The 19,787-nt window shown below is 39.9% G+C and overlaps 1 protein-coding gene across 1 annotated transcript in view; it reads right to left on the reverse strand.

Annotated features, from left to right (window-relative positions):
• LOC127421523 (CCR4-NOT transcription complex subunit 3-like) overlaps window positions 1–19,057 on the reverse strand; it is a 32,037-nt gene extending 12,980 nt beyond the window's left edge. The window contains exons 1-7 of the mRNA XM_051664621.1: window positions 18,908–19,057; window positions 5,709–5,772; window positions 5,345–5,412; window positions 1,632–1,706; window positions 1,202–1,291; window positions 413–541; window positions 145–240 (exon numbers count right to left, since the gene is read on the reverse strand). Of these exons, the coding sequence (XP_051520581.1) occupies window positions 145–240; window positions 413–541; window positions 1,202–1,291; window positions 1,632–1,706; window positions 5,345–5,412; window positions 5,709–5,733 (483 nt within the window). The 5' untranslated portion in view covers window positions 5,734–5,772; window positions 18,908–19,057. The remainder of the gene's footprint in view (window positions 1–144; window positions 241–412; window positions 542–1,201; window positions 1,292–1,631; window positions 1,707–5,344; window positions 5,413–5,708; window positions 5,773–18,907) is intronic.
• Window positions 19,058–19,787: the final 730 nt, after the last annotated feature.

Genomic DNA, 19,787 nt, shown 5'->3' on the forward strand with positions numbered 1-19,787 from the left:
TATTTTCATGACCTTTCATTTTCATTTGATTTTTAAAGATCATTTTAAATTCAGATTGATTTGCTAAAGAACCAATCAACAGATTACACTGTAAGTAAAAGATGGAGTGGAAGTACAGAGAATGGTGGCTGAAATGTAACTGACCTCTTTGTCTCCTTTCTTTTTTCTGGTTTGGACAGAAAGTGATTCTACTTCGCTCTCAAACTGGTCCACTTGCATATTCAAAGTGTATATCGTGTTCTGAGGGTACAAAAAGTGTACAAAGCAGAAGTAGAAAGGTGACATTAGTAAATTATGCAAACTTTTAAAGGAAAAACAAAGTATTATTATGTTCAAGACAAAGATCCTCCCAAGAATGACAGGACGTTCTTGAGGATTCTGTGAATGCTCTAATGTTCTGGTCCATTCTTACCGCTAGCCACTGCCCAACCTCTTCTTTCTCTTTTTGTGCAGGATCAACTTTCAGAGCGAGGCCGAGTCCCTCTTTAGAGTATGCTTTCGTTTTGGTCTCCCGTTCCACAATCTTAAACCGCTCCATTTGCTGTGAACACAAAGAAAGCTCATCATCAATCTGAGTCAAAATACATAAAACATTTGTTTGCATAAGTATGACAAAGAGGAGCACTTTTCTGCTTGTGGTTTTAGTCTATATCTATTAGCTCTAAGGCCATCTACTGTATATGCTAGTGTACTCCTAAAAGTTGACAGAAATAACTTAAAACAGATAAATGCATCTAAAATATCTAAAAGTCTTTTACTTATGGGAAAACGGACCAAAAACACTGATAACTCATCTTGCACTCAGAGGCATATACATATTTTTGTCCAATAAAATGCTCTCTTTGATGAGAACGTCCCTTCCCCGAATATCAACTCCAGAGCAATAACAAGTAGCAAATCATGGTTCACTGCTGTGACCTAAACTACAGGTTATTTTAAAAAAATGGGACAAGCTCTTTGATATGTCCCACCCAAATTTCCTTTTTTAACAGGTAATATGGCAACACAGGAAAAAAAACTGTGTATGTCCCCCTTTTTATACATTATTAATATATTTCATATATTAAAGTCTGATTAAAAGATACTGAAGGCACAATAAAGCACGGGGGCTGTCTAAAGATGGCATTATTTATTATAAAACATTAATACAATAAAACACTACTAGGCTTCGAACACCCACGAATGCATGCAGATTACTCACCGTCTCTATAAGTTTGCGGTTCTCTACTAGCTGCCTTTTGTCTTTAATCTCATTGGAGGCGACCCACGTCTTAATCTGGTCTCGAAGACGCTGCAGAACCAACGCAGGCACAAACAAAAAAACATGGAAAAAGAAAATAAAGCGAGAATGAAAGAGAAAATTTAGAGTTGGATGCCTGAAATCAAGCATGCATGGACTCATCTTACAAGCTCAGTGGACAAATGCACACATGACACCTGGCATGGGTAACACTTGTCCTTATGGTTACCAATACAGAAAACACACACACTGTGCTGTGAAATATGCCAATGTATTACCATCAATTTAAAGCACTTGGTCAAAGTCAACACCTTCAGAAAGCAACACACTTGATTGAATTGGCTCACTTATGTCCGAGTGCAATCAGTAAATGATCAAAGGAAATTCTCACCTGTAATTTTTTAATCTCTTTCTTGAGGTCAGACTCATATTTTTCTTTTTGGTTGGTATTGGCTGCATTGTGGAGCTGATTGACAAAAGCACAGACATAGAGCTAACTAGAACATAATTATTTCTTCATAAACATCAATTTAATGGGGGAAAATAACAGCCTCAGAACATACAAGATTCAGTCTGCATTGACAGGTGTTGGTAACATGGTACATAATATATGGTACATATAAATGTAATTTGTAATGTTAAAAAAAAAATTAAAAAAAATGGTAAAATATATTTAAAAACAATACGTTTATAAGGACTCTTCTTAGCCTGGACCCTCAGGGGCTGTATGAACCGAACACATTCGTTTTTCTACGTAAACATGCACTTAAAGGATGCCTTTGACTGTTGCGCCACGTCTCACATTTTTTCAGCTTCTCGTGCTGGAGAGTCACGTTTTTTAGAAGTCATGTCCATTTAAAAGACCTTCAACTATGAAAACACATCTCGAGAAACTTGTGTTCTGGTATTTTCATTGTGCTGCATCTAGCTATTTTAGCACAAGAATGCTTTTGGTGTGAATGGAAACATTTGAGTGCAATTTTAGAAAGACTGATCATTAAAAAAGCATGGGTCAAATGTTTGTTTTCATGTACGATTTTTCTAAAAGCGTGCAAACTTTTATTTTATTGTGTATTCTGTACTTTAAGCCTCATACATTAAACTTTTTCTTTGTAATACATTTCTATTAAAATTATTCATGAAACCATTCTTATGTCAATTTAATTACATCCAATCCTTGTATTCAATTCAATCTGAGAATTTACGAGAAAAGTACACTTGTGCTAATACAATCATGCATCAATATACAGTATCAAAGCTTTTTTCTCATGATGTTGTATCAATACTGTGATGAGGAGGAGGGCGTGTCCGTGCCATGAGAATATACGCCCGGTACTGAGTTGCCTAATCAGTGGGAGGGACATAAGGGAAGAGCCGGGGACGCCAGAGAGAATGAGACACATGTGGCCCCCGATCACGCCATCAGTCGGTGCTCAGCCAGCTGGGCAGCAGTCCTCAGCGACGCCGGGCGATGACACTGGACCCGCGCCACTGGATCAAGCACACACACAGAGCGGCCCCATCTCTCTCTCTCTCTCTCTCTCTCATATATATCCCCGGCTCTTCTTCGTGCTGCCAAAACAGCTCCATCCCATGTCTCAGAAAAGCATTCTGAAATGATATTCTTCTCACCAAAATTGTACAGAGTGGTTATCTGAGTTACCGTAGACTTTGTCATTTCAAACCAATCTGGCCATTTTCTGTTGACCTCTCTCATCAACAAGCATAACTGCTGCTCACTGGATGTTTTTTTTGTTTCTGGAGTAAATTCTAGGGACTGTTGTGTGTACAAATCCCAGGAGATCAGCAATTACAGAAATACTCAGACCAGCCCATCTGGCACCAACAATCATGCCACGGTCCAAATCCCTGAGATCCAATTTTTTCCCATTCTGATGGTTGATGTGAACATTAACTGAAGCTCCTGACCTGTATCTGCGTGATTTTATGCACTGCACTGCTGCCACACGATTTGCTGATTAAATAATCGCATGGATGATTGTTGGTGCCAGATGGGCTGGTCTGAGTATTTCGGTAACTGCTGATCTCCTGGGATTTTTACACACAACAGTATCTAGAATTTACTACAAATGGTGCCAAAAACAAAAAACATCCAGTGAGCGGCAGTTCTGTGGATGGAAACACCTTGTTGATGAGAGAGTTCAACAGAGAATGGCCTAACTGGTTCGAACGGACAAAGTCTACGGTAACTCAGATAACCGCTCTGTACAATTCTAGTGATAAGAATTGCATCTCAGAATGCTATTCTGAGATGCCGGTTGGCACTGCTTTGGCGGCACGAGGGGGACCTACACAATATTAGGCAGGTGGTTTTAATGTTGTGGCTGATCGGTGTACATATATATATATATATATATACACTGTATACAGTTGAAGTCAGAAGTTTTCACAAGTCCTGACATTTAATCGTAGAAAACATTCCCTGTCTTAGGTCAGTTAGGATCACTACTTTATTTTAAGAGTGTGAAATGTCAGGATAATAGAAGAGAGAATGATTTATTTCAGGTTTTATTTCTTTCATCACATTCCCAGTGGGTAAGAAGGTTACATACACTGTTAGTATTTGGTAGCATTGCCTTTAAACTGTTTAAATTGGGTCAAACATTTTGGGTAGCCTTCCACAAGGTTTTCACAATAAGTTGCTGGAAGTTTGGCCCAGATTTGTCCCGAATTTCATCCAGACAGAACTGGTGTAACTGAGTCAGGTTTGTAGGCCTCCTTGCTCGCACACACTTTTTCAGTTCTGCCCACAAACTGTCTATCGGATTGAGGTCAGGGCTTTGTGATGGCCACTTCAATACCTTGACTTTGTTGTCCTTAAGCCATTTTGTCACAACTTTGGAGGTATGCTTGGGGGTCATTGTCCATTTGGAAGACCCATAAAGCTCGGTCGAGCTTTAAATTCCAGGCTGATGTCTTGAGATATTGCTTCAATATATCCACATAATTTTCCTTCCTCATGATGCCATCTATTTCGTGAAGTGCACCAGTCCCTCCTGCAGCAAAGCACCCCCACAACATGATGCTGCCACCCCCATGCTTCACGGTTGGGATGGTGTTCTTCGGCTTGCAAGCCTCTCCCTTTTTCCTCCAAACATAACGATGGTCATTATGGCCAAACAGTTCAATTTTTGTTTCATCAGACCAGAGGACATTTCTCCAAAAAGAAAAATCTTTGTCCCCATGTGCTCTTGCAAATTATAGTGTGGCTTTTTTATGGTGGTTTTGCAGCAGTGGCTTCTTCTTTGTGGAGCAGACTTTCAGGTTATATTGATATAGGACTTATTTTACTGTGGATATAGATACTTGTCTATCTGTTTCCACCAGCATCATAAGGTCCTTTGCTGTTGTTCTGGGAATGATCTGCACTTTTCGTACCAAATTATGCTCATCTCTAGGAGAGAGAATGCGTCTCCTTCCTGAGTGGTATGATGGCTGCGTGGTCCCATGGTGTTATACTTGCATACTATTGTTTGTACAGATGAACGTGGTACCTTAAGGCATTTGGAAATTGCTCCCAAGGATGATCCAGACTTTTGGAGGTCCACAAACTTTTTTTCCTGAGGTCTTGGCTTATTTCTTTTGATTTTCCCATGATGTCAAGCAAAGAGGCACTGAGTTTGAAGGTAGGCCTTAAAATACATCCACAAGTACACCACTGATTGACTCCAATTAGCCAATTAGTCTATCAGAAGCTAATTGGATAATTGCCTAAAGGCTTGACATCATTTTCAAGCTGCATTTTTCAAGCTGCTTAAAGGCACAGTTAACTTAGTGTATGTAAAGTTCTGACCCACTAGAATTGTGATATAGTCAATTAAATGTGAAACAATTGGTCTGTAAACAATTGTTGGAAAAATTACTTATGTCATGCACAAAGTAGATGCCCTAAACGACTTGCTAAAACTATAGTTTGCTAATATGAAATCTGTGGAGTGGTTCAAAAATGAGTTTAAATGACTTTAACCTAAGTGTATGTAAACTTCTGACTTCAACTGTGTGTGTGTGTGTGTGTGTGTGTGTGTGATATATATATATTATATATATATATATATTAGTTAACTCAATGTACACGTTTCTTACCTTTTTCCAAATGTCCTCAAACTGCTCTACCCCTTCTGCAACTTTTTTCAAACATCTGTCTATTTCACCTGAGGAGAGAGAAGCAGAGATGCGGTAAATGAGGAGTTGAGGTCAGGCCAGGCCACGTCCTTTGAGACACACACACAGTCACACACGTGGGTTAAATACATCAGGATACAGCTGATAATGATGAATAATGTAAGCTACTCATATACCGCTCTCCTCAAACTGCATTTAGATATCTTTCAAAAAGGCTATTAAACATGTACTCTTTGCTTAAAAGGCCCAGGAAATATCAGAAACATTAGAACTAAAACCAGATGGCCATCATTTTCACATTTCTTCCGCTATCATATGTGATTACCTTGAAGTTTTCTTTTATCAGCCATGACTTTTTGACTATGATGTTTTCTTCATGCCTTCTTTTACTGGAAAAAAAAACAGAAGAGAAAATTAGCACCACTTCAGGTCATTCGTCCACTGTCTTGTTTCTTAATGGGAAAGTTCACCCAAAAATAAAAAAATTTCTGTTATCATTAGCTCATCCTCATATTTCAACACAAAGGGAGATGTTAAGCAGAATGACAACCTAAGTCACCATTCACTTTCCTTGCATCTATTTTCCACACAATTAAAGTGAATGATGACTGAGACTGTCATTCTGCCTGACAGCATTAACATTTTATGTTTCATGGAAGAAATTGAGAAAATTACAAATTACTGGATATACTACGAAGAAACAAGATTGTAATAATAAGGCTTAATGTCATGTCAAAAAAGAACAAGCCATTTGGGTGATCAACTGTCCATTTTATTTATTTAATATTTCTACAGTGTTAGTGTAATTACTGTAATTGCAGTGTCCGGCACTGTAGTGTGATGACATCTTTACAAACACTGTGGGATTGTAAGATTCCCAATGGTGTATTAATGAAGAGCAATTAGCCTAACATTTTTAACAATTTGAAATAATCTCCAAAGGAACTGGAATAAAGATTCCAAAAGATTTCCTTGTGTTGCATTATCTACTAATTATCTAAAACCAAACCTCTGATGTGGGACCACATACTCCCAAGTTACTATTTACTTTAACCGCTCTGTCAATATGAAAGCAATTACAAGTTCCAACAATGTTTAGACAGCTATTTTAATTTCTTGCCAACAGCCAGATGCTGTCCAACCACGGTAATGTACAGTACACTAATTGCAATGAGAGCCCCCCTGCACACACCTGGTGTTCAATGGCCTGTAAAAGGGCACAATGCTGATAGAGTAGGTTTGCACGTACCATCTTTGTGTTTGCAGGCCTAGCCTTAAAGAAACAGTTCATCCAAACTAGCAAGTCTAAAGGCCGTAACATACTACGTGAATGCAGACAATTCTAGCTATGTAAGCCTAATTCCGTTCGCAGTTCCATTCCAAAATGTGTCCGATCCCAATTCATAACACAGGACAGGTGGCATAAATGAGTGCACTTCGAAGGGAGAACAATTATGCAGTACTCTCTAGATAGTGTGTACAGAGCAGCACAGCAATATTAGATGATGTTTACATATTACAATTCAAATTGTCTCGCCTCATTTTGACGGACAGCGGAAGACGCCTTTTGATAGGTCCTGTTTTCCTTCTTTCTCCCTACGTGCAAAACATAGCAAACCATACTTTCCTTACAAGCCTTATGGATGTCTAAGGGTAAAATTAAGGTGCATTTTTACTTTTCTCCAGGTTGGACTCAGTAATAATAAACAGCATAATGTAAATAATGATACAGGTATGTACGTGATAAACGTATCATTATGTGTAAAAATGATAATATTGGGCTGGTGAACACTGGTGTCTTTTTCGTTTATCTGATTTAAACTGTCATGATGAAACCCCCAGTTCAGCACCAGTTGTTCACAGCTCAGATAAATAAATAAATAAAAGATTGGCATGAAAATATGTAGAAAGGTGGGAGGGTAGTGGGTGGGATGGGGTCAAGCACAACAACTCGCTTCCAGGTTTACAACACTCTCGATAGAGGTGCATTTGGAGACAAATGCAAAAGAGTTTAAACACTTTGACGTATATCAATTACGGGATAAAAGTGTGAACGTGTGAAGAGTGAGGATGAAGATGTTTTGTTCAAAACAAGCACTAAGAGCAGACAAAGCAAGACTGCTTTGAAACTTAACATAAATTTATAGATATGTTTAAGATTTAATTCAAGTTAAACTCTATTGACATGCAACATTTGTGGCATAATGTTAGAGCGTTTTCACATCTAGTTCATTTGAGCACTCTAAACAGTATCAGAGTGGGAGGTGATCTGAGTAAGGTCTGTTTGTGGGTTCTTTTGTGGTTTGAATGATTCTTGCTATGTGAAGGCAAAGAGGTATCAGCCCGTTTTGCATTTTGCTATGACACAAGTACCTCGAGGCTTGCCATACATAGCTGTATTACATAATCGCTTTATCAAGATTATTTATCTAACCGAGAAACATATTTCCAAATAGTCACAGAATCTTGTTTCGTTTTCCTTCATGCAAAATAAGTGTTTGGGGGTTTAATTGGAGACCCTTATCATAATGTGAAAGTGAAGAATTAGGACAGAAATATATTACTATTGCATAATATTAATAGAATAGATAAGAATAGAATATAATTGGCTGGGTTATATTAAAAATGGTGTAAATGTAAAGTTGACCAAAAAGAGGGACATATTTTAAGTTTGTGGAAATATTTTAATTAAAATATAATTTTTCATGTCATTCTATGCCTGTGCAATATTTAAAGTTTTTAAAGCCTTAAAGGAAATAATATAGCCCTATTATCTGATTCCAAGTTAAATATGAATACATTACTACATAAGGTGAATGTGTTTTAAGCACACACACACACCTTAAGAAGTGTCAATTTATCTTCATAATCACAATTATATGCATGACGATTTGTTGTTAGCCAAATGACATAATCATGACTGCCATGGGGTCTGAGTTCTTATAAGGAGTTGTGGTGTGAACAACAAATGGTCTGAGACCACATCAATGCTAAAAGTACCAAAAAAGAAACTGGGTCCTCTTTTAAGTCCAATTACATTGTGAACACCAAAAGCACTGAGGTCATTTACAGCTGGTTCTCTTTTTGGTTCACTTAAACTGAACTGGGTTTGGTTAATTTAAAATGGACTATGGGCCCTATTTTAAGAGCGCCAGCATTAAGCGCAGTGCTATGCCATAAGTCATAAGAGCAAAGTCAGTTGGCATGGACATGAAATTTCAGTATTCTGTAAATTGCAATTTAATTCTGAGGTTTTCTCCGGTTATTATTCAATTCCACCATCTCAAAATCAAATCAAATCACTTTATTGTCACACAGCCATATACACAAGTGCAATGGTGTGTGAAATTCTTGGGTGCAGTTCCGATCAACATAGCAGTCATGACAGTGATGAGACATATACCAATTTACAATAACATCAAATTAACACAACGCAATTTAAACATCTGTTATACATAATTAAACTCAAATTAAAAACATCAAATTAACACAACACAATTTAAACATCTGTTATACATAATTACACTCAACTTAAAACATCAAATTAACACAACACAATTTAAACATCTGTTATACATAATTACACAACTTAAAACATCAAATTAACACAACACAATTTAAACATCTGTTATACACATAATTACACTCAACAATATACAAATAATAACATACACTGTACAGTATACAATATGCTGTTTTTTTTTTTTGTTTTTTTTTTCCTATATAGATTCACATTATTCAATAAAAATTAAAATATATATATAAAAAGTATATATATATATATATATATATATATATAGAATGTACAGTAGGTTGTATTGTACTGTATTGACATTCAGGCTGTCGGTTGATAGTCAGTTGTTAAGAGAGACATAATATAATAACAGTAATATAATTTATGACAGTCCGGTGTGAGATAAAAGAGTAATAAAGTGCAGTGCTGATGTATTTGATTGTGAGAGATCAAGAGTTCAGAAGTCTGATTGCTTGGGGGAAGAAGCTATCATGGAGTCGGCTGGTGCGGGTCCTGATGCTGCGATACCGCCTACCTGATGGTAGCAGTGAGAACAGCCCATGGCTCGGGTGGCTGGAGTCTCTGATGATCCTCTGAGCTTTTTTCACACACCGCCTTGTATATATTTCCTGGAGGGAGGGAAGCTCACCTCCGATGATGTGTCTGGCAGTTCGCACCACCCTTTGCAGTGCTTTGCGGTTGTGGGCGGTGCTATTGCCGTACCAGGCGGAGATACAGCCAGTCAGGATGCTCTCCACAGTGCAGGTGTAGAACCGTGTGAGGATGTGGCGGTTCATTCCAAACTTCCTCAGCCGTCTCAGGAAGAAGAGGCACTGATGAGCCTTCTTCACAACGACTTCAGTGTGGACGGACCATGTGAGTTGCTCAGTGATGTGGACACCCAGGAACTTGAAGCTGCTGACTCTCTCCACTGGTGCTCCATTGATGGTGATTGGACTGTGTTCTCTGTCTTTTCTTCTGAAGTCCACCACAAGCTCCTTTGTCTTACTGACATTGAGGGAGAGGTTGTGCTCCTGACACCAGTGTGTCAGAGTGTGCACCTCCTCTCTGTAGGCTGTTTCATCATTGTCAGTGATCAGACCTACCACTGTCGTGTCATCAGCAAACTTAATGATGGCATTGGAGCTATGTGTTGCCACACAGTCATGTGTGTACAGGGAATACAGTAGTGGGCTGAGAACACAGCCCTGCGGGGCTCCAGTGTTGAGGGTCAGTGATGAGGAGATGTTGCTGCCTATTCTAACCACCTGGCGTCTGCTTGACAGGAAGTCCAGGATCCAGCTGCACAGCGAGCTGTTTAAGCCCAGAGCCCGGAGTTTCTCATCTAGCTTGGAGGGCACTATGGTGTTGAATGCTGAGCTGTAGTCTACAAACAACATTCTCACATAAGTGTTCTTTTTTTCCAGGTGGCAGAGAGCAGTGTGTATTGTAGATGCAATGGAATCATCAGTGGAACAGTTGTTGCGGTATGCAAACTGCAGCGGGTCAAGATTGAGTGGTAATACAGAGCAGATGTAATCTCTGATTAGTCTCTCAAAACATTTGCTGATGATGGGGGTCAGAGCAACAGGACGCCAGTCATTTAAACAAGTTATTTTTGATTGTTTTGGAACAGGCACAATGGTGGATGTTTTAAAGCATGTGGGGACTACAGACAAAGAGAGGGAAAGGTTGAAAATGCCCGTAAAAACACCAGCCAGCTGGTTCGCGCACGCTCTGATGACGCGGCCCGGAATGCCGTCTGGACCCGCGGCTTTGCGGATATTCACCCGTCGGAAGGATCGGGTTACATCCGCTACAGAGACGGAGAGTGAACTAACCTCTGTAGCTTCAGCCGTGAGAGCTCTCTCCGCGAGGGCGGTGTTATTTCCCTCGAAACGAGCATAAAAAGTATTTAGTTCATCCGGTAGAGAGGCAGCGGTGTTCATGGCGGAGTTTTTATTCCCTTTAAAGTCCATGATGATGTTAATTCCCTGCCACATGCTTCTAGAGTTGGTGGTGTTAAACTGTCCTTCAATCTTGCTCCTGTACTGGCGTTTTGCTGTTTTGATAGTTTTTCGGAGGGCATAACTGGCTTGTTTATGCTCCTCCGCGTTCCCGGAATTAAAAGCGGAGGTCCGCACATTAAGTGCCGCGCGAACATCGCTATTGATCCACGGCTTCTGATTCGGATAGATTCGCACAGTTCTGGTCAGAATCACTTCCTCTACGCACATTCTGATGAAACACATTACGCTATCAGCGTAAAGCTCGATGTCGTCATCAGAGGCTGACCGGAACATCTCCCAGTCCGTGCGATCAAAACAGTCTTGTAGCGTAGAGTCTGATTGGTCCGACCAGCACTGGATCGTTCTGAGGGTGGGTGCTTCCTGTTTCAATTTCTGCCTGTAAGCGGGCAGAAGCAGAATGGAAGAGTGGTCCGATTTGCCAAATGGTGGGCGGGGGAGGGATTTGTAGCCATCCCGGAACGGAGAGTAGCAATGGTCCAAAACCCGGTCCCCTCGTGTGTTGAAACTAATGTGCTGGTGATATTTTGGTGCGACTGATTTTAAACTGGCTTTATTAAAGTCCCCGGTCACAATGAACGCGGCCTCAGGGTGCGCGGTTTCCTGCTCACTTATACTCCCATACAGTTCCTTGAGTACCCGGTCTGTGTTGGCTTGTGGTGGGATGTACACAGCAGTGATAATGACCGCTGTGAATTCCCTCGGTAGCCAGAATGGTCGACACAGAAGCATAAGAAATTCCAGATCAGGAGAACAGAAAGACTTGATGGAATGTACGTTCCTCTGATCACACCAGGATTTGTTGATCATAAAACATACACCACCTCCTCTAGTTTTACCTGAGAGGTCTTTCGCTCTGTCCGCTCGGAGCATGGAGAACCCCGCGGGTTCAATGGCTGAGTCTGGAATCTCCGCAGACATCCAAGTTTCCGTAAGGCAGATAATGCAGCAGTCCCTCGTCTCTCGTTGGAAAGAGATCCACGCTTTCAGCTCGCAGAGCTTGTTATCCAGAGACTGAACATTTGCCAGTAGAATAGTGGGTAGCGGGGGTCGATTTGCGCGGCGTCTTACTCTGATGAGAACGCCGGCTCTGTTTCCCCTTTTCCTCTTGCGTTTCCGCGGCCGTGCTGCCCAGACAAAGGGCTCCTCTTGCGTGTTTGTAAACAGCGGGTCGGCATTGAGGAATGTGAAGTCCGGTTTACGGTGTGAGATCGCTGAACCAATGTCCAAAAGTGTTTGTCTGTCGTAGACAATAAGGCAGACAACATCCAAGACAAAAAACATAAGAATTGTAAACAAAACAAACAAACCATTGCTATGTTGTGTCGGAGCTCGCAACGCAGCAGCCATACTCGGCGCCATCTTGAGTCCGTTCCTTCCACTAACGGTTAAGGTTTGAAGGTTTAAATCTGCATCCTATTATATAATTAATTCCCTCAAGCACCTGCGATATAAACCAAGAAAGCACATTCAAAAGAAGTTGGTAGTGTAAATGGACAGTATGTGCTGAATTTGTCTTTTGTGCATTAAAATGCATCATTGATGATTGTCGGGCATATTTCTATGACACTGACACGCTCATTTTATACACATGGAAATGTGATTCTCCTCAGAATTTGGATGTATGCTCTGTTAAATTACAGAGAATGTAAGTATTCGGGGACATAATTTGATGTTCCACTATATTTTCAAAGTTTGTACATGAACTTTATTACCACCTGCTGGTGGAATTTCCAAACTGCAAATGCAGAAACTGAATTTAAACTTTGCGCTAAGTTAAGACATGGTTTTCAAAAGTCTTAGCACAACAACCTATTTCTCAGAAAATAGCAAATTGCACTTTGCGCCACTTCATTAACATACAATACACCCACAACTTGTGCGCATACACCCACAATAGCGCAAACACTCCCTCCCACACTCACTTGCGCTTTGCGCTGGCATGAAAATTGCGATTAGAATTAGAGCTCAAACAAACATTGGGTAAGACATTGCGCATGGTCGTTGCGCGTAGCACTGCTCTTTGCGCGCTCACAAAAACTGAGCCCTATATGTGAAACCACCCTTCATTACAACTGAAAATACTTCCAGCTCATTCCTCTTTTTCAAAAGAAAAAAAAATTGCGTTTAGTAAGGCACATGTAGCTAATGAAATTAAACGGATCCAAAACACAAAACATTTAATACATGCTGTATCAATAGTACAGCCACAATACTTAAACATAATACGCAATAACATGACTAATGTTATAAAATCACTTACTAACCTTGCCTTTGTAAAGTTATCCAGTATTTCATCTTCACTGTCTTGACGACAGAACACTGGAAACCCTGTGGGCCTATATCTCGATAACTTCTGCACGATGTAAAAAATACCAAAAAGAGAGTTGACATGACTGAGTGATTGATATTCATCACCGTGTTTTTGACCAAGCCGTCATGTTATGCTGTCCATGATCAGACATAAGGAGAAGACGCAATGTAATATGTGCTGTAGCTGGTTCATGTTTGGAGTGCTAGAGTAGCAGAACTGTGGCCAGGAAACATGCTTGCTCCGGTTTAAATGAGTGATGTTGCTCTCACCACGGTGTTTAGTGCAAAAGTTTGCTCTCAGATCAGTTCTATGCAAGATTAACCACTTTCCCCTTAGAATTAAACATAATGAGCGCTATCACTGTTTTCAATGATGTACAATGCATACATAACTGATAACATTTCAAAAATGTGTTTTGGGGTTACATGACCCTTTCAAGGTAGCATTGCATGACTTGATTATGTTGTGTTTTGTAATGGGATTGTTAATCCCGGCTCTGAGTCTCTCAGACTTGCTAACAGGGGCGGAGCTAGTGTCAGTGGATATTCGGGGCTTAGCCCAGACATCTGTGGATATACATATGGGACCATCCTTTGATGAAATATCGAAATATAATACACTTTATAAAAAAAGTTTAAATGTTACATCTGTGGGCAACATTTATGGATTATATATTTAAATATTACTGAAACTAACTTTTGTCTCAACTTCAGATACACTCAAAGACTAGAAGTTGCATGCTTTTAAACCTATGCACATTAAAACGTGATTTTATAAAACACTACTTTGTCCCTTTTGGCTTTTGGTAGTTCGATGCACATGTTGTACAATCAAAGAATGTTTAGCCCAAGATGGTCCACTTACATTCAAATTAATGGGAGAAATTAAAACACCTATAAATGGCGAATAGTCCTGCTTTACAGGTAATGGAGCAAATCACTCTTCAGATATAGACATCACCTGTCAACTCGACAATGCACATGCACACTAGCTGGACGAGCCTGAAAAATAGCGTTTTTTTTATTGTGATCCGAGCTAAAGAAGCCCAATTTATGATACCATCAGGGTCTGAAATTAACACCTGCAAAGTGCTAAATGTTGTTAAATTTTCAATTTGGCCGGTGAATTTTGCAGTGTCACACACCACTCTGGCATGTGCTTTTTCCAACAATACCTGTGACTCCTTATAAAAGTATTGAAACACATTCCAGTTGTCCTCAAGGGGCTCTGTAGGCTTTGCAGGTGTTTGCATAGAACGGCTCTGTGCTTGTTTCCTGCTACTCAGTTAATCTAGAAGAAAGATGAAGGCACTGTTCAGAATCGTTTATGCCATCGGCAAGAAGGGAAGACCTCTTTCGGATTTCGAGTGGATATGCGAATAAATTTTAATAACTTTCCACCACACATACAAATTATCTGGTAATGATTGCATTATAATACATGAATCGAATGATTTTCATGACGTTCGGTTTCGTTATGTTTGAATGCTTGATGCACTATATTCGCATGTGGAAGTACAGTTGAAGTCAGAAGTTTACATACACCTTAGCCAAATACATTTAAACTCAGTTTTTCACAATTCCTGACATTTAATTGTAAAAAACATTCCCCGTCTTAGGTCAGTTAGGATTTTAAGAATGTTAAATGTCAGGATAATAGCAGAGGGAATGATTTATTTCAGCTTTTATTTCTTTTATCACATTCCCAGTGGGTCAGAAGTTTACATACACTATGTTAGTATTTGGTAGCATTGCCTTTAAATTGTTTAACTTGGGTCAAATGTTTTGGGAAGCCTTCCGCAAGCCTCTCACAATAAGTTGCTGGAATTTTGGCCCATTCCTCCAGACAGAACTGGTGTAACTGAGTCAGGATTGTAGGCCTCCTTGCTTGCACATGCTTTTTCAGTTCTGCCCACAAATTTTCTATCGGATTGAGGGCAGGGCTTTGTGATGGCCACTCCAATACCTTGACTTTGTTGTCCTTAAGCCATTTTGCCACAACTTTGAAGGTATGCTTGGGGTCATTGTCTTCCAACCCATTTGCGACCAAGCTTTAACTTCATGGCTGATGTCTTGAGATGTTGCTTCAGTATATCCACATAACTTTCCTTCCTCATGATGCCATCTATTTTGTGAAGTGCACCAGTCTCTCCTGCAGCAAAGCATCCCCACAACATGATGCTGCCACCCCCATGCTTCACAATTGGGATGGTGTTCTTCAGATTGCAAGCCTCACCCTTTTACCTCCAAATCATTATGACCAAAAAGTTACATTTTTGTCTCATCAGATCAGAAGAAATTTATACAAAAAGTAAGATCTTTGTAGCCATGTACACTTGCAAACTGTAGTCTGGTTTTTTTTATGGCGGTTTTGGAGCAGTGGTTTCTTCCTTGCTGAGCAACCTTTCAGGATATATCTATATAGGACTCGTTTTACTGTGGATATAGATACTTGTCTATCTGTTTCCTCCTGCATCTTCACAAGGTCCTTTGCTGTTGTTCTGGGATTAATTTGCACTTTTCGCACCAAACTACGTTCATGTCTAGGAGACAGAATTCGTCTCCTTCCTGAGCGGTATAATGACTGCATGGTCCCATGGTGTTTATACTTGCGTACTATTGTTTATACAGTTGAACGTGGTACCTTCAGGCATATGGAAATTGCTCCCAAGGATGAACCAGACTTGTGGAGGTGTTGGCTGATTTCTTTTGATTTTCCAATGATGTCAAGCAAAGAGGCACGTAGTTTCAAGGTAGGCCTTAAAATACATCCACAGGTACACCTCCAATTGACTCCAATTATCCTATCAGAAGCTAATAGGCTAATTGCCTAAAGGCTTGACATCATTTTCTGGAATTGTCCAAGCTGCTTAAAAGGCACAGTTAACTTAGTGTATGTAAAGTTCTGACCCACTGAAATTGTGATATAGTCAAATAAAAGTGAAACAATCTGTCTGTAAAACAACTGTTGGAAAAATTACTTGTGTCATGCACAAAGTAGATGTCCTAAACGACTTACCAAAACTACAGTTTGCTAATATGAAATCCGTGGAGTGGTTCAAAAATAAGTTTGAATGACTTTAAGTGTATGTAAACTTCCGACTTCAACTGTATCAGCCTAAATGCCTTTCGACTTGGCTTGTTCCTTGGCACTGAAAGCATGCAATTCACCAGTCAAATAGTGATGCTTGAGGGGGTGTAAAACAGCACAATACAATACAAACTATTGGACAGTATGTAACATTTAATTGCCATTAGGAAACATTGGAGACTCGGGATGTGATTATAAAGACAATTATTTTTCTCTCAGGCAGAAAATGCAGATGTAGTTGAACTTCTTTATCAGCTTTACACTGCGTGCCCAATTATTAGGCAAATTGTATTCCTCAGGATTAATTTTATTGTTGAACAAACACAACGCTCTCAGTCAATCCAAAATGTTACTGAACCTCAAACCTGAATGTTTAACAAAGGAAAAGTGAATTTTGTCTTTCTCATGGGAATATATGTGTGCACAATTATTAGGCAACTAAATTACAAAAATAATTTCTCCCAACTCAATTGTTTACTCAATTTTTTAAGAGTAAGCGCAACAAATAAGTAACACAAAATGACAATTAAATAACATTTTTGGCCTTTCAAAAATATTCAGTGGCAAATACAGCCACCTTCTTTTCAATAACTGCCATGAGCCTTCCATCCATGGAGTCTGTCAGTTTCTTGATCTGTTCACGATTAACTTTCGCTGAAGCAGCAACCACAGCCTCCCAAATGCTGTTCAGAGAGGTGTATAGTCTTCCCTCACTGTAAATCTCACGTTTGAGAAGGGCCCATAAGTTCTCAATAGGATTTAAGTCAGGTGAGGAAGGGGGCCAAGTCATTATTTGGGCATCTTTGAGGCCCTTGCTGGCTAGCCAAGCAGTGGAGTACTTGGATGCATGTGATGGAGCATTGTCCTGCATAAAAATCATGGCCTTCTTGAATGCTGAGGACTTCTTCCTGTCCCACTGCTTGAAGAACTTACTTTCCAGAAACTGGCAGTAGGTTTGGGAGTTGAGTTTGTCCATCTTCAACTCGAAAAGGTCCAACTTCCTCATCCTTCATGATAGCAGCCCACACCAGTACCCCTCCTCCACCTTGCTGACACCTGACTCGAAGTGGTGCCCTGTGTCCATTAGTGATCCAGCCACGGGCCCATCCATCTGGTCCATCAAGAGTCACTCTCATTTCATCTGTCTTCAGGTATTTCTTTGCCCAATCTTGACACTTCAACTTGTGAATCTTATTCAGTGGTGGTCGTGTTTCAGCCTTCTTGACCTTGGCCATGTCTCTGAGCACTTGGCACCTTGTACTTCTGGACACTCCAGGTAGGTTGCAGTTCTGCAATATGGTGGCACTGGAGGATAATGGGTTCCTGGTAGCTTCACATTTAATTTGTCTCAAGTCTTTTGCAGTTAATTTGCGCCTTTTCTTCTCCATGTGTTTTTTGCGCCCCAGTTGACTATTCGCAACAAAAACGTTTGATTGTCCGGTAGTCACGCATCAATAGTTTAGCTATTTCAAGAGTGTTGCATCCGTCTGAAAGGCATTTTAAATTTTTTTACTTTTCAGTGCCAGTTAAATCTCTTTTTTGGCCCATTTTACCTGAGGTAATGAAGCTGCCTAATAATTATGCACACCTTGATATAAGGTGTTAGTCACTTTCGCAACACCCTCCCTCATTACACAAATATATATCACCTGAAAATGATTGAATCCAATAAGCATTCAAGTTTATATAGTTTGGAGTTGGAAAATTTGCATGGAAATAATGATAAGATCAGAAAACTCACTTGCCTAATAATTGTGCATGCAGTGTATATCCAAGCACTTGACCAGATTTCAAACCAAAGCAATGGACATCTCAGGCTTTTCATAAATCTTTTCCATCTAAACCAGCTAAGCAAGAGACAGTAGCTTAAATGCCACAATATGAAGAAAAACATTATTTCATGCAACTAGGCACTATGCAATAGTCCATAGTGACTAGTTAGAATATATCGGAACAGTGCATGAGAAATGTGCAATTCCTTTCACCAGCCTTACAGAGGACTCAAAATATAAGCTGTCACATCCATGTCAATTAAAGCTCTCTGACAAAAACACACAGTCGCGCGAATCCATGGAGTTCTTGCAACAATGCAGCTGGCAGTTCAAAAGCGCGAGCTGATGTAGACCCTCCATCGCCTTTGCTAACTCCATGCAATGCAAGTTCAGTCTGTGTTACCCCTTAAACCCCCAGATCTAACGGCCCTAATGATAACAGCTCATTTAAAACAAGTTGGATTTAGAAAATGGTCCTGAATCAAATGAAACCATAGAGCCTGCCACTGTCTTTCCTTGCATGTGGCTTCTCTTATTTTGGTCTTAAGTGAAACTTCTGACAGATGCATACTACTTTTTCGGCGAGCTGAGACACTGGTGCGTTAATATATAAACATCAGAGGAGTCAGAAAGCTCGCGACTCTTGCCGTAAGCGGCTCGCGAGCCAGTAGTAAACGCGACCGGCTCGAGCTCTTTTTTTTTTTTTTGTTTGTTTTTTTTTTTTGGGCTGGGGTACAAATTGGAAAGGAAAAGAATAAAAGAGGCACGTAAATGGAGTGACGCTCCCGCGATGCGATGATGCTTTACCTGGTTTTCCTGAGTAGCACTTTCCTTCTTAATATCCTTTTCAGTTCCAACGCAATTTCCCAACTTTTCACGCTGTATTTTATATTTCCTATTATTTTTTATTCGCCAAACAATCACTTCGCGCATCCAAGATGGTCACCAGGAACACCTCCTCCGCTGGTGTGTTGGAGGCTCGTGGCTCCGCCTTCTTACACGCCATTGGCTGGTGGCCGTCAGTGCTCGACTAGTCATTGGATAAGAGGAGCTGTCGATCTTGTAGCACAGCTTGACAGCTTCCGTGCATTGCGATTTATGGTTGGTGTGTTTGGACTGGAGAGGATGTCTTGAAATGTCCGATTTACTAGATGGCCCCAGGTTATTAATTTTTTTTTTTTTTTTTTTTTTTTTTTTAACAGTCCTTTAAAATATAATAAAGATGCTTTATTATATTCACAAAAGATGCATGTCAATCATTTTGCTATGGGAATGGCAGCTGATACAAACCCTCCCAGAGCATTTTGAATAGTCTCTTATCTTTTAATAAAATGAAAAAAGTTGAGGCACAGCTTCATAGCCAGTTTATGATCTCATGAAAAGAAATGTAAACATGACATCAGACGAAGAGTTTTCCTCATGAGAGGGAAAAAACTGCAAAATGATTTTTTTTTTTTAACACAAAGAAACAGTTCACGCAAAAATGAAATTTCTTTCATTGTTTACTCTCTCTCATGCTACCTCAGATGTGTACGACTTTCTTCTGCAGAACACAAATTAACATTTTTTAGAATAATATTTCAGCTCTGTAGGTCCATACAATGCATGTGAATGGTGACCAAAATTTTGAAGCTCCAAAAAGCACATAAAGGCAGCAGAAAAGTAATCCATAAAATGTAATCCATAT

This window comes from Myxocyprinus asiaticus, chromosome 30 (assembly GCF_019703515.2).
Source record: "Myxocyprinus asiaticus isolate MX2 ecotype Aquarium Trade chromosome 30, UBuf_Myxa_2, whole genome shotgun sequence".
NCBI lineage: Eukaryota > Metazoa > Chordata > Actinopteri > Cypriniformes > Catostomidae > Myxocyprinus > Myxocyprinus asiaticus.